The sequence below is a fragment of the Furipterus horrens genome, unplaced genomic scaffold, assembly GCF_987537825.1.
Source record: "Furipterus horrens unplaced genomic scaffold, mFurHor1.1.pri manual_scaffold_4, whole genome shotgun sequence".
In the NCBI taxonomy this organism is placed as follows: Eukaryota; Metazoa; Chordata; class Mammalia; order Chiroptera; family Furipteridae; genus Furipterus; species Furipterus horrens.
The window spans coordinates 8,868,374-8,882,829 of NW_028327174.1; the positions used below are offsets into that span (position 1 = coordinate 8,868,374).

The 14,456-nt window shown below is 53.8% G+C and overlaps 1 protein-coding gene across 1 annotated transcript; it reads left to right on the plus strand.

Moving 5' to 3' along the window:
- Nucleotides 1–1,837: 1,837 nt before the first annotated feature.
- LOC150011085 (apolipoprotein L2-like) lies at nucleotides 1,838–11,868 on the plus strand. The gene is made up of 8 exons (XM_090272508.1): nucleotides 1,838–1,982; nucleotides 2,628–2,723; nucleotides 3,692–3,812; nucleotides 7,548–8,466; nucleotides 8,552–8,761; nucleotides 9,053–9,214; nucleotides 10,296–10,424; nucleotides 11,071–11,868. The coding sequence occupies exons 2-8, from the start codon at nucleotides 2,708–2,710 to the stop codon at nucleotides 11,215–11,217; spliced, it is 1,704 nt and encodes a 567-aa protein (XP_090128634.1). The 5' UTR covers nucleotides 1,838–1,982; nucleotides 2,628–2,707; the 3' UTR covers nucleotides 11,218–11,868.
- Nucleotides 11,869–14,456: the final 2,588 nt, after the last annotated feature.

Genomic DNA, 14,456 nt, shown 5'->3' on the forward strand with positions numbered 1-14,456 from the left:
GTTCAGGGGACGAAAAAAAGCCCAAAATACACAAGTCAGGCAGGACAGGAACCAGGGCAGGTCCAACTTCAGGAGCTTGTGTCTGTCCCCTGAGGTCCCTGCCATCAGATGTCTTAGATCTAGACACCTAGAATCCTAGTGTCTCTGAAAAGTTTCAAATTCTCAGCAGACAGAATTGCTCGGGTCAGGTGACTAGATTCTTGGACCAGTCAGTCAGGCCAAGGGATGAGGAAGGAGAATGTGGAACCTGGACAGAAACCCGGGGGGCAAGTCTCAGCTCAAGAGGCCACCTGCTGATCCCTGAGTCCCTCTTGTCCTCGGAGTAGGAGCTGCTGCAGGAAGAGACCCGGCAGAAGCTGGGCCTGAGCACCAAGCTGAAGCAGGTGGAAGACGAGAAGAACCCCCCCGAAGGAGCAGCTGGAGGAGGAGGAGGAGGAGGCCAAGCACAACCTGGAGAAGCAGATCGCCACCCTGCATGCCCAGGTTTGGTGCGGCTCCGCCACAGGACATCCGGGCTGCCGGGCGACTTGGGGACACGGGTGGGATTCTGCAAGCTGGGTCCGCCCATGCCTACCTGTGCTGGTCGCCCTACCTTAGGAGCTCCTGTCCTCTCCAGCCCAGAGCTTTCAGCCCTGGGTCCCGGGTAGACTTCAGGGACCCGTGAACTTGGAGGGGGGAGACCGAACATCCTTACTTGCACGGGTCTTTAGCTGACAGCTGGCAAGCCACAGTGTTACCAGACAGGGTCCTGCCCTGAGCGGCCCTGCCTAGAGCCACCTGTAGGGTGTGTACAGGAAAGATTTCACAGCTCGAGTCCAGGTGACTGTGAGGGTATGTTTATTAAACCTGGGGACAATGAAATAAGGAAGGGTTTAGCACAGAAGAAGCAACAAGGGATCCTAGGCTGGGCTGCCTCAGCTCACTGGGAAGTCAGGGAAAGGGGGCTTTAGGGACACGTCCAGGGGATAAGGGATCAGCCTCGGAGAAGCTGCCCGCTGCCCATCGCCTTGGAGTTTAGGAGACACCTGCCTGGGGGAGTGAGGTGGGGGGAAGGGAACGGCAGAGCACTGGGGCCTGTGTCCTGAGGCTTTTATCTTTCCTTGCAGGCTAGAACCTTAGGGTGGGCCTCAGGGGAGGGTATCTGCAGAACAGTCATCAGTGCTCAGGTGTGTGCTTTCATGGTCAAGGTCCTCAAGGATTAGTCACTGCACTTGGTTCTGGCCACCACCCACCTGGTTTGGCTGCTTTTCTGGGCCTGGAGTTGAAATAAACTGAAACTGAATGTCATCTCCAGGGAAGAAAAGGCCAGGGGACGAGAGGTCACCCTTGGGGCAAGTTCCTTGTATTCCCAGGCTGGCCACCTGGTGACTTTTGGCACCTGGCTGTCAGTTACTTAGCCATCGTGCTCAGCCCCCTGCCTCAGTTTGCCTGTTCCACTGGCCAAGGCATTTTCCTAGGTTCTCACTGTCCTGCCTCAGCAGCAGGCAGACAGTGCTGTAGGACGTGATGCAATGGGCATCTCGGACGTCAGCGACTGTGCTAATTGCTGGTGACAGGAAGGTGAACAGGGCAGGCATTTTGGGGAGTGTGGTGAGGATGAGAGAGGAGGGGTCTTGGAACAAGCCCGTGGGGTGGGAGGAGTCATTTTCCCAGGATCCCACAGTCTGTCAGTGGCAGGTCTTCCTTCCAGGAGCCCGAAGCAGGACAGGCTGAGCTGGGAAGGCCCCGGGTGTCAGGTGTGGGGTTGCTCCTATAAGGCTGTCAGCAAGGAGGGCGGTACCCGTCTGGGACGGTGCCATTTGGGTCATGTGTTTGTTGGTGGTGAACTTCTCAGAGGCTGACCATCTGCTTTCACTTTTACTTTCCCGAATCTCTGGACTAGGAAGAGGTGTTGGTTTGTGCTCAGACTCTGCTGGCGAGTGGACCTGCACCGCTAAGGACAGCTGGGTCTTGTTCCAAGTCAGCCAGAGGACGACTCCTCGGTAAGCTTGTCACCCTCACAACTCCCGGAGACAAGGACTATTGTCACTGTTCTGTAGATGAGGGAAGACTGGAGCTCAGAGCCCGGGTCTGAGCCCGGGTGTATCTGCCGGCTTCCTCAGGGTTTTGTTCCACATCAGCCAGAGGGCGATTCCTCGGTAAGGTGGGAGGGAAGGAGCCCCTCAGCCACCTTCTATCCTCACCACAAATCCCTGAGACAAGGATTACTGTCATCATTCCACAGACCAGGGACGACCACACTGAATCAGTGGCAGAGCCGGGAGCTGAGCGCAGGCGTGTGTGACGGCTCCCTCCTGCTCTGGCCCTAACAGTGGAGTGGGAGGCAGAATGGTTCAGATGAGTTCACAAAACTCCCCCGAGCTCAGCTTAGGTCCTGGGCAAGTTGAGACAGATATCCTTGACCTTGTCTGAGGTCTTCTCCTTGTGCCCAACAGGAGTGAGCAAGGAGAGAGGTGAGTAACTTCTCTTAAGGCAGCAGGCAGCGTCCGGCAGACAGAGAAGCACCTTGGGTTCGGTCCACTTGTCACGGCGGCCATCCCAGAGGGAGCCACAGAGACCTGGCACCGTACTGCTCCCCATTGCTGCAGCTGCCTCACGTCACCCCACCCCTGTTTCCTCTTCCCCAGGGGTGAAGCAGCACCTCCTTCCTGCCGGGAACAGACCTGTGAGCTGAAGGGACAAGCTCAGAGATCCCACTGCTGACACCATGACCTCAGGAGCAGGTGAGATCAGCGCAGGTAGTCAGCTTCCTGCTCCCTGGCTGGTTCCTGCTTGTGCCCTGGAATGGAGGGTGGGGCCTCCAGGAATCAACAACCTCGAAGGGGACGGATAGGGTCCTCGAGCTCGCAAGGGGGACAAGGGGAGTGGGCTCATCCCAGTGTCTATGGGGCACCTCCTTCCCGGTTCTCTCCCTGGTGCTCACTGCTCCCTCCCCTTCCACTCGTCCATGACACAGAAGAGGCCAGGGCAGCGCAGAGGGAGGTGGGAGTCCCCTGTGCTCTCTGCTGGAACCTGCTGTTTTCACATGGAAACCTTCCCTGTTAGGAGCACCCCTGGCCCACACCGCTCCCTGCTGCAGGTGGTGAGCAGTACCCCTCATGGGCCCTGCTCGCTCTTTCTAAAGACCGACAAGTCTAAATTCCTAGACACATGTAGGTCCCAGCAGTTAGATCGTGGTCCTGGAGGCTGGAAGTGCCAGATCAAGGTGCTGGCAGGGTGTTTGCTGGGGAGCTGCCTTCCTGGTTTGCAGATGGCTGCTTTCGTGCTCTGTCCTCCCACGGCTTCTCCTCTGTGCGTGGGGGTGGGGGAGGGAGGAGAGAGAGGGAGGGAGGGAGAGAGAAGGACAGAGCGGGAGAGAGGGAACGGGGAGAGAGAGATCTGGTGTCTCTCCCTCTTCCCCTAACGACACTAGTCACATTGGATTATTGTCCCACACATATGACCTTATTTAACCTATTACTTCCTTAAAGGTTATTTCAAAACACAGTCACATGGGGGTGGTGGTGTCAGGGTTTCAACATATAGATTTTTAGAAACACAGTTCAGTCTATAACACCAGGTAAAGTAATCAAATTAACTGCAGCCGACAGCTGCTCAGGAAGGTTAACGTTTGAGCACCTGATTCATACCCAGTACCAGCTACGTTGCACCATGATTTCTTCTAACCTTGTTCTTTTTTCCTTCCATCTAGAGAGCAAAGGCTTTCTTGCTGCCATCGAGTTTTTGCTGGACCCAACAAACACAGAGAAACTGCAAGGCCTGCTGAGTGGTGAACCCTGGGAGAGATTTGGGGCTGTGGCCAATTCGTCCAGGTAACCTCCACGGACCCCTGTGTTGTCTCCCAGATCTCCCCCTGACCGAGTTTCCCCTGGGAGTCACACCTCCTCCAGGCAGGATCCATGAACAAGATTTCCTTCCTATCATTTGCTGATAGAGAACGGCCCTGGGTTGAGAAGAGACGAACCTGCAGGAGGAGGGTTACTTAACCAATCTGTATCTCCCTCTTCTGCTCACCTTACTGTGAGGAGACTAGGATAATGCCTGTAACCTGTGTAGCATAATGACTGACACATAAGAGGTGCTCAATTAACGTCAGCTGTGAAAAAGATTGTTGGGAAAAGACAGGGCCAAGAGCCTTCTTCCTGGAGGTGAGAGGCAAGCAGGGCTTCCCTGGGGACCAGCCAGAAACATCCTGGCAGAGTTTGTGTCCCTGGGATTTTCAGCTGGAGGGTGTTGCAGGAAGACAGATCTCTGGGTAGGGGCATTCTCATGCCCCACCACCCAGGTGGCATCCCATGACTCAGGAGACGATGAACAACTCTCGTCTCCGCCTTCGGCTTTAGGCTGTCGAGGCCACTGATTCATGGAATCCTGGGTAAAACAGGTTCTGTTGTGTACTCCATCTGCTTCCTTGTTAATGAAGTCTTGATATGGAGCTGGCCTTGAGGATTAGTGGATCTGCCTTGCTTCCTTGATAGGTGCTAGCTAAACCAGGAGTTACCCTGGCCGTATTTTACATATTAATGCTACTGTAAGAATTCTTTCACTTGTAAAATTCTCCTGTTGTTGGCTGGAATGTCACACCCCCGTTCTATTTTTAGTAACTTTTGAAACCCTAATAAAAAGAGGATGAGGCTTCCCGCTCTCCGCTGATGGTCTGAGCGAGCCACAACCCTCCGTTCGTTACTGGCCAATCATCCTGCCTGCCGGATTTATTTCAGCGTCCGAAATCACAACCAACGCAACAGGAGGGCTTTCTCTCCCTCAGTGAGGACTTGTCCAAACACCGCAGGATCCTGCTGCCTCAGAAGGCAGAGATTTTGGATGCAGCGGGTGGAGTGTTGAATCGTTCCTCTGTCTCTGCCCCGCTCTGGGGATCTGGGTTCATGTGTTAGAGTCTCTGCTCTTTCGTCTCTTCAATTGGAACAGCAAGTCAATCTGCTGAGGTTATGGTGGGAGCCTCTGGGTGAACTGCGGGGTCAAGGGCGAGGAAGCAATGCAATCCTCCTGTCCAGAGGCCCAGAGAAGCGTGGATCCGGGTCAGAGCCAGATGTAAATATGGAGCAAGGGTGGGTCCAGGTTGCAGGACTAGGAGGAGGGCTTGGCGGTGCGGCTGGGACTGGAGTGAAGCGGCTGAAGCGCACGCACACACGCTGAAGAGGCCAGGGATCTAGTGGAGGTCCCGTGCATGGGAGGGGGACATTCCTTCCCCGCCCCGATTTGGTCCCCTCACTGCTGGGCGTAGCGGGCCTGGGTGGCTGTGTCCTCCACACTGTGCCTGGGAGCTGGGGGTTCCTGACTGCCATTTGGGACCCTTGTGTGTCCTATGTCGAGTAACCCCTGGCTGGGGGGAAGGCAGTGTGGCTCAGTGACAGCTTCCAGCGACAGACTGGGTGGCTGCCAGTTTTGTGTAATTTGAGGGATTCCGAGTGGACTCCCAAATTCCCACCAGAGAAGAAAGTGCTTCCTGCGCCAGCTCGTCCAAATGCCGGTCTCAGGCTTAGCGACTCGTGTGCATGGTTCATAAAGTCTCTTGTGTCTCTAAGAGGTTCCATAAACTTGGACGTGGGCTTGATGTGCACACAGGTGAAGCTGTTACCAGCTAAGGTGTGAGTTAGGTCGGGGCTGCTGGGTGGTGGGCAGGAGAGTCCTAGGGGAACCAAGGTTAGTAGCAGGTCCCCAGCTTCCCTGTCAACTGTGGCAGTAGGTTAGCTGAAGCCAGTTCAGCTGGGAAGGTCAAAGGGCATGAGCTTGGCAGAGAGAAGATGCCAGCAAAGTGATCACTAAGTTCCCCTCTGGCTGTGAGTCTGGTTGATTAATTCAGTTCCCAGAATTGCCAAAACGCATAGTCGGAGGGCATAATCCCCAAGACCACCCTTCCTTTTGACACCAAGCGCATCTTTTGGGAGGTTTCCTAAATCACCCCCAGGTTTGATAGTTCCCCAGAGGGATTCACAGCACTCACTGAAAACTGTCAATCTACGTTACCATTCACTATAGGGGAAGACGCAGTCACCATCAGCCAAAGGGAGAGCTGCGTGGGGCAGAGTCTGGGAGGGTTCGAAACGTGAAGTTTCTATTCCCTCAGAACATATTACCATCCTGTATGCAACACGTGACAATGTGCATGAAGCATTGCCAACCAGGGAGCTCACCGAGTGAAAGAGACAAAGTATTCCGACACTGGTGAGGATGGAAAGGAAGATCTTATCCAGCGCGACCGCAGTACAGTAGTCCCTCTCTATATCGCGGTTCACTTATCGCGGCCTCACTGTATTGCGGGATTTTAAAAAATATTATATTTACTTATTTATTGCATTTTTTCGCTATATCACAGGATTTTGCGGTACTGTATATGTATGTTGTTAAAGTTACGTAGATTTAAGAGTGTAGAATAAATGTAAGGTTCCCACTTCACAGGGAGTCTGGAACGTACTACACTTATGCCTGTCAAGACTCTCAGAACAGGGGAGAGAGATTGGGTGAGCCGTGGATACAGCAAAGAAAGCTGGGAATTTATAGCTGAGGAGGAGGGCGAGGGGCACAGTGGATGGGAGTCACTAAGAGGAGGAGTCAGGGGCAGGGGGATTCTTGCTAACCTGGCCTAACGGGATCCTTGCTAAAGGCAGGTCGAGGACTCATGCATCAGAACTGGGGGATGAGGAATTTAATCTGATACCAAAAGTGATCAGATATCAAAAGTGGAGGATTCTCGCTAAATTGACTTAGCAGGATTCTTGCTAAGACTGGAAGATACAAGCTGGCATGGACAGAACATAGAAGGCCAATGTCAAGGCCTCGTTGAGAAGAGGGCTCAATAGAGCCTGACGTAAATTTGGCAAAGAGGCTTTTTCAACCTGAGCCTCAGTGTACAGAGGGTTATTGGGGCTCAGTCACATGCTGCCCTCATGGCTGACCTGTAGCCTCCAGCTGCTCCTGGAGGTCTAACAAATGCCTTCAGTTTCTAGTTCCTTCCTAGGCCAGAACTGACACCACGTGACCCAAAGCCTCCATCATAGGTCACTTCGTCAGACCGTCCAGTGGCCACCGGCCAGGCAAACAAGGGCCCCTATCAGTCAGGATGTTCCAGGGATCTAGAGATCATGTCCCCTTATCTAAGACAAAGGGCAGACCTCTCTGTGGTCATGTGAGGTCTGCACCACACTCTAAGATTCTCCGAATGAAGGTTTTTTTGGCTCCAACCCACTTTTTCTGTTCACCCTCAGAGTTTCAAGTCTATACACACTGTGGCGGTAATGGGGTCGACCTGCCCTTGAGTGAGAAGCTGTCGGTATCAAACACTTACCAGTTAATAACACCCTAAGAGGAATTTTCCTTATTTATTCCTTGATTGAATAAGAACTGTGCAGTATGCAATAGGTGCAAAGTATGTGTTTAATGTTGAAAAAAACTTGTTTACATTTGTAAAATTCTTTTCGATTTGATTTATAGTCAGAGCTCTGTAATTAAAGAACAAGGATCTTACTGAGCCCATTTTACAGACGTGTGAACTGCCTTTCTTGATCACTTGACCTTCACTTTTACAGGGAGGAGGCAGGCGCACTGTATGAAGACCTGAACCAGCTGAGAAGACTCACGGCCACCGACGACAAAGACATGCCCCTGGAAGACCAGCTGTACAAGGAGAGATTCATGAGGGAGTTCCCTCAGGAGAAGCGGGAGATCGAGGCGCGCATACAGAAGCTGTACGCGCTGGCAGACAGGGCGGACAAGGTACACAGGGGCTGTACCATCGCCAACGTGGTAGCCAGTTCCATCGGTGCCGTGTCTGGCCTTCTGTCCATCGCTGGCCTGGCCCCGGTCCCCATGAGAACAGAGACCGGAGTGCTTTCGTCAACTAGGGCAGGACTGGAGGCAGCAGCCGCAGTGACCAGTGTGTCCAGCAGCATCGTGGAACTCTTCCACGACGCCTCAGTGGAAGCCGAAGCCCGTCGCCTAGGTGCAACTGGCAGCACCAAAGGAGATGAATTCATGGAGATTCTATGTGAGAGAGCGCCCCAAATCGTTTTTTCAGCAAGAAGGGGCTACCAGGCCCTGAAAGACATTGTGAATACTACCTGTGACCCTATCTCAGCAGCCGCGGCCGAAGCTTCCATGACCACCGGGGTAAGGTCAGCCCAAAGCAGCAGGCAGCTACAGAAGGCATTTCGGGGCACTGCTCTGCCAACATCCACAATGGCCAGGGTCTCGGGTGTGACCACTGCAGGCGTCTCCCTTCTGAGGGATGTGTACAGCCTTTGGAATGAGGCAAAGCACTTGGATGAGGGGGCAGAGGCAGAGTCGGGGAAGAAGCTGAGGCAGCAGGCCCAGGAGCTGGAGAGGAGGTTGGAGGATCTCACCCGGATTCACAAGATTCTGCAGGAGGCAGAGCTGGAGCGGCCCAACAAGCAGTTCCGCACGGAGATGGAGGACCTCATGAGCTCCAAGGATGACGTGGGCAAGAGTGTGAGTACCGGGAGGGACCGAGGGGACAGCACAGAGGACTAGCAGGTGTCCCTCTGCTCCTGACTTGGGTTCCCTTGGGTGGCAGGTCCGTGAGCTGGAGAAGTCTAAGCGGGCCTTGGAGCAGCAGGTAGAAGAGATGAAGACCCAGCTTGAGGAGCTGGAGGACGAGCTTCAGGCCACCGAGGATGCCAAGCTGCAACTGAACGTGAACCTGCAGGCCCTGAAAGCCCAGTTTGAGCGGGACCTTCAGGGCCGGAATAAGCAGAGCAAAAAGAAGAAGAAGCAGGTCAGACAGGTGTGTATGTCCCTCCTGCTCCCCATGAACGGGGACCTTCATGTTTCCGGCAGGCATCCTTTCTCCCCTTCCTCTTTCTGGATTTTCAAAGGCTCCGTGACCATTTCTTCCAGCCCTTTCCTCAGGATGTGCAGGGGAGGCAGGGATCCTGTCCGGGGTTTCTATTCGGTAACTCTCACTGGCCACTGGAGGCCCCGCGGATCCCACAGAACTGGGCCAAAGCCTCCTGGGCTCAGAGCTGCAGCAGGATCTGTGTGTGGGTCCCTCCTGAGCGGCTGGCGTCTCCCCCAGGTGCGGGAGATGGAGGCAGAGCTGGAAGACGAGAGGAAGCAGCGCTCATTGGCGGTGGCCGCTCGAAAGAAGCTGGAGATGGACCTGAAGGACCTGGAGGCCCACATCGACTCGGCCAACAAGAGCCGCGATGAAGCCATCAAACAGCTACGCAAGCTTCAGGTGAGGTCAGGCCGGACCAAACCAGATCCGGCCCCACTCTGCTCAGCATGGGGCTGGGACATGATGGGGTGGCCGTGAACGCTGGGAATTGCCGCCCTCTCCTAGCCAGGGAAGGTCTTGGTGCCCTCAGCCCGCCTTACAGATGGAGGCTCAGGCCCCGAGGTTGAGTGGGAGATGCGTGAAAGCAAACGTGCATGAGACCAACGCCATTGAGTGCATTAAAGAACAGAGTGTCTCCACCAAGCTATGCAAGGGAGTACGGAGACAGTCACTTAGGGGCACATTTGCAGAGTAAACGGGCCATGGCCCACATGCGGCCCAGTGCAGCCTAATGGGCCATGATGGGAGGCTGGGGCTGAAGGTTCAGAGGAGCACCCGGAGCAGGGTCACGTACCTGGGAAATTTGACCTGACCCGCACTTGAAGAATAACCAAGTGGAAAGATCTGTGAGAGGCCACGTCCTACCCAGCGAATCAGTAGCAATGAGAATGCTTTTAACCGTTTGTGGTTGGTGAGGTCACAGGGCCCAGATGTCCTGCTGACCGGTGGCATTCTCCTCCTGCCATCTGCCTGAACCAGCAAGAGTCTCACCCTTTGACATGGGAGTTTCAATTTGGGGTTTTCGGCAAAAGCAGAGGAAAAGCTACTTGACAAAGATCTTTGGAAGGGAAGCACGTGGTGGGAGACTAACAAGGGAACCGAGTCCCGCCCCCTGGTGGGCGTGCCCCGGCGGGGCAGTGGCTGTGCTGGGACCCGGTCAGCAGCTCGGACTCCTCCACAGGGAGCCATAGACAGGAAAGCCATCGACTCGAGCTGTAGTGCTCGGTGACTGACGTGCCCAGAGCGTGCCTTGCAGACCCTGATGGCCGAAAGTGCACTAATGGTGGAGGTCAAAGAGACGTTTTGCTCTGGTTACTATTTAGCCCTTCCCGTCAGCTGGTTAATGGTGGTGTCAGGGCGAAAAGCAGCCACAAGCTCCTGCTCTTGGTCGCCCCTGGAGGGGTCAGAGGGCAGATGGTGGGGCAGGGGCAGGTGGGTGTCTGCTGGGGTGGTGGTACCAAGTGTCTCCTCCCCATCCCAGGCCCAGATGAAGGACTACATGCGCGAGCTGGATGACACGCGCACCTCCCGCGAGGACATCCTGGCGCAGGCCAAGGAGAACGAGAAGAAGCTGAAGAGCATGGAGGCCGAGATGATTCAGCTGCAGGAGGTGGTTCGGGGCCAAGGGGCGCTGAGGGACACTGCCCTCTGGCCAGCGGGGTCAGCTCAGGGCCTCCCTGGGGCCAGTGTTGGGCTGGACTGAAACAATATAGGGACCTCCGGGGATGTGCTGGGGATGGTTCTTTATGAAAATTCCCTGCAAGGCTTCATTCAGTAGCAAGGCTCCCTGCAGTGAGAGGAGACTGTGTGTAATCACCGCCTCCTGCCGTCATTGCCACCTGGCATGGAGGGGTCCCTCCCAGATGCTTGTGCCCGAGCACCCCCGTGTCTGTCACATGAGGCACACATGGAAGCAGTCCCCAGGTTGTAGGTGGTCTTCTGCCCTGTGAGGTTACGGCTACTGCGTTCTCTCTCAGCCAACATCCAGGCACCTTCTCATCCGCTCTAAGGCCCTCAGAGAGGAGGACACGAGGCAGGCGTCACGGCCAGTTGAGTGATGAGGACAGAGCAGGTGTGAGCCTTCCGAGACGAGAACCCTTGCTAGCAGGCCACCTCCCAAACTGACCAACATCGCCTCTGCTTCAGAGGCAGCGGTTTGGATGTGAACTCGGTGGCTCTTCCTGTGACACTGGAGAGACCAGCTTCCTGACAGGGCACGGATGCCCCTCTTCACACCTTTGGTCCCTTCCTACCAGGTAAAAGCCAACCTTGAGAAGGCCAAGCAGACCCTGGAGAACAAGCAAGGAGAGCTGGCCGACGAGGTGAAGGCCCTACTGCAGGGCAGAGGGGCCTCAGAACAGAAGCAGAAGAAAGGAAGGCCCCGCCACAGGAGGCGCAGGTGAAGTTCACCGAGGCAGAGCGGGCACGCACGGACCGGGCCGGGACGGGGTCCCCTGCCGCAGCTCCTGGGTCTCAGCCCCGCTCTCCAGGACTCCTGCTCTTCCACTTCTTGTCTTTTTCTTTCTGGCTTTCTTCCTTTTCTATCTTCAACTGTAAAACAAACCCTTTAATTTCCAAGTGTGTTCAAAAGCAATTTAATGCCTAAGCCAGCCTTGAGAATAAGCATATAATTGACCAATAAAAAGCAGTTGGCACTAAGACAGTGATTCCAGTGTTTAAACAATTTTAAAAACTGTTTGTTTTGTAAGAATGTACCCCTAGGGTAAAGTAACCATGTTTCGAAAGGTTTTGGCTGCCCTGACTGGTGTGGCTCCGTTGACTGCGTGTCATCCCACGAAGTGTCAGGTCACTGGTTAGATTCTCAGTCACGGCACATGCCTGGGTTGCAGGTTCGGTCCCCGATTGGGGTGAGTACAAGAGGCCACCAGCCAATATTGCTCCCTCACATCGATGTTTCTTTCCCTCTCTCTCTCTCCCTTTCTTCCGTTCTCTTTAAAAATAAAATCGAAAAATCTTCTAAATATAATTTTTGGTGGTAAAAATTGACAAAAACCTTTTCAGTTCATCTGAATAAAAGTGACACCTAGAAAAGATTCCGCGTCATCGCGTCTGTCTTTCTGAGGTCAGGTTCGAAAGCCTTCCCGAGGCGCATGAGCTTTGCTGACAAGGCTTGATGCTTGCACGGTCCATGCTGGCTCCCAGGAAGCCCCGACAGGCACCTTCCCCTGGATGCCATGGGGCTGGGAGAGCAGAGCCGCACCTGTGCCCCTGGGGCCATAGGGAACTCTGGGAGACCCTGAGCCAGCTGCTGGAACTTGGGCCTGTCCGCCGGATCAAAGGCCCAGCGACAGGCCATCATGGCAAAGGGTTCATCAGGACCGGTGGTAGGCTGGGCTATTCGGTAACCATCTCTCTGCACGGGGCTACCTTAAAGGAATGCGTTAGAAGGATGGGTCATAGGGACAGAAACCCTGCGGGGAAAGTCTCAGGTCAAGGAACCACCTGATTTTGTGCTTCCTGTGTATGGTGAGCCCCTGACTATCAGAGACAGACGTGCAAAAACGACCTTCCGTCACCCATTACAGATCCAAAGACCCCATGGTCCACAGCAAGTGCCTTCACCACTTCGCCAGGTGGAGACCAACTCGGGTAATTTCTGCCCACTGTGCTCTGAAGTTACGTCACGCAGCGGAGGCTCTCCGCATGGTGTCTGTGTTTCTCAGGCTCCATTGGATTCCTTTTTCAATGTTTTGCGTGTCTGTGTATGAAACAATGAGGAGCAGAAGTGACTACGACCACCGTTGACGATTGTTGCCGGGGGTGTGATCGCTGTTAGATCTTTGAAGGGGCAGGGCGCCAAGAAGACGACTGGGACGTTTAACTCCCACTAAGGCAGCCGGGATGGAGAAAATGATCAAAGGCACTTTGTCAGGGCTGCAGATACGGGCTGAACAAGAACCACAGAGGGACCGTTAGGCTCAGAGCAGACCTGCGTAGGGAGGCCGGAATAAAGTATTTCAGAAGTAAATGTGTGAGGTCTGTGGTGACAGAGATGTAGTGCGGAGGTAAGACTGGCCTGTACCTTGAGAAGTGCTCGCAGGAGGGTGCTGGGATGGGAGTCGGAGGGAACGAGTAAAAAAAGACGGGACACACCAAGGGGCCCGGGGACGGCAGCCGTGGGCGGTATTCGGGTCAAAGTGAAAAGTTCGGGGGATAGGAAAGGACCTCCTGCGTGGACCCAGCCCACTCGGGGAAGTGCGGGGGCTGGACTTGTTTCCCCAGTGGAAGCCTCTGGCAGATCCCGGACTTCGTGGTTTCTCCTCTCTTCATAGGGTCGGCCCCACAAGATGGGCTTCAGAGTATCTCTCAGGAAACCGAGGTCTAAATCCCAAAGTGAAAATAAAGAATGAGGAAGGAAGGTGCTCAGACAGAGAACTGGGTTAGCCCTCTCCATGCCTGAGAAAGAGCAGGACCGACTTAAGAAGCAGGTAAGGCGATCTCTGGGCGGGCATGAGATGAGAGGGGAGACTGAGGCAATCAGCGGTCAGCGGGTCACCTCATCGCGGCAGAGAAAGAGCGGCGGGGAGGAAGGCCCCTGCTGCCATGGAAGCCACACAACTCCCCAAAGCCTGGAAGCTCCAAGGCCACAGAAGCCTTCCTTTGGGAAGGAACAGCCACGCAGAGTTGCTCTCCTCGTGCAGTTCGCTCGACCTTGAGTGTGACCTGTGGGTCCAGGTGGCCGGAGCCTCAGCTTTGATGAATGTTTAACTAACGTATTGGGATCCGCCTCTCTCTCCTGTCGCCTTGTCTGTCCCGCCCCCTCCAGCAGTCCTGCCCTGAGCTCAGGCCTCTAGTTTTTCAGGCCAGAAAGATGGGCTTCACATCAGACTTTTTACGACATGTAAAAATGGCCCCCTCACTCTTTGCCCATCATTTCATCCATGTTGACGCCCTTCAAAATCTCCCTGCCTTTGCTCACTCTCCTGAGCCCTGAACTTTGTCTAGAGCATGTGGTCATTATCTGAGAGTCCAAGTGTTAGGAGCTTCATTGAAATTAGTTTTGGAAAAATAAAATCCCTTTTACTATTGCAACAAGAAAAATAAAGTACCTAGGAATAAACTTAACTGAGGAAATAAAAGACCTGCACTTGGAAAACTATAGAACATTGAAGAAAGAAATTCAGGAAGATACAAATAAATGGAAGCATATACTGTGTCATGCACGGGAAGAATTAACATCATTAAGATGTCCATACTACCCAAAGGAATTTATAGACTCAACACAATCCCTATTAAAATATTAATGGCATATTTCACAAATCTAGAAGAAATATTTCAAAAATTTATATGGAATCCAAACAACCCTGAATAGCCTCAGTAATCTCAAGAAAGAAGAATAAAGTAGGAGGAATCACAATAGCTGATATCAAACTATACTACAAGGTACAGTAATCGGAATGGCCTGGTACTGGCATAAGGACAGACCTATAGATCAGTGGAACGCAATAAAGAGACCAGAAATAAACCCAGGCCTCTATGGTCAACTAATATTTGACAAAGGGGGCAGGAGCATAAAATGGAGTGAAAGAGCCTCTTCAACAACTGGTGCTGGGAGAACTGGACAGGGACGTGCAAAAAATGAAACTAGATCACCAACTTACACCACACACCAGAATGAACC

What these genes read in the sequence shown, in the direction of transcription:
- LOC150011085 (XM_090272508.1), top strand. An exon ending in AGGATGACGTGGGCAAGAGT is followed by an intron (nt 8,467 to 8,551) that starts GTGAGTACCGGG and finishes CTTGGGTGGCAG; the next exon opens with GTCCGTGAGCTGGAGAAGTC. An exon ending in AGATGATTCAGCTGCAGGAG is followed by an intron (nt 10,425 to 11,070) that starts GTGGTTCGGGGC and finishes CCTTCCTACCAG; the next exon opens with GTAAAAGCCAACCTTGAGAA.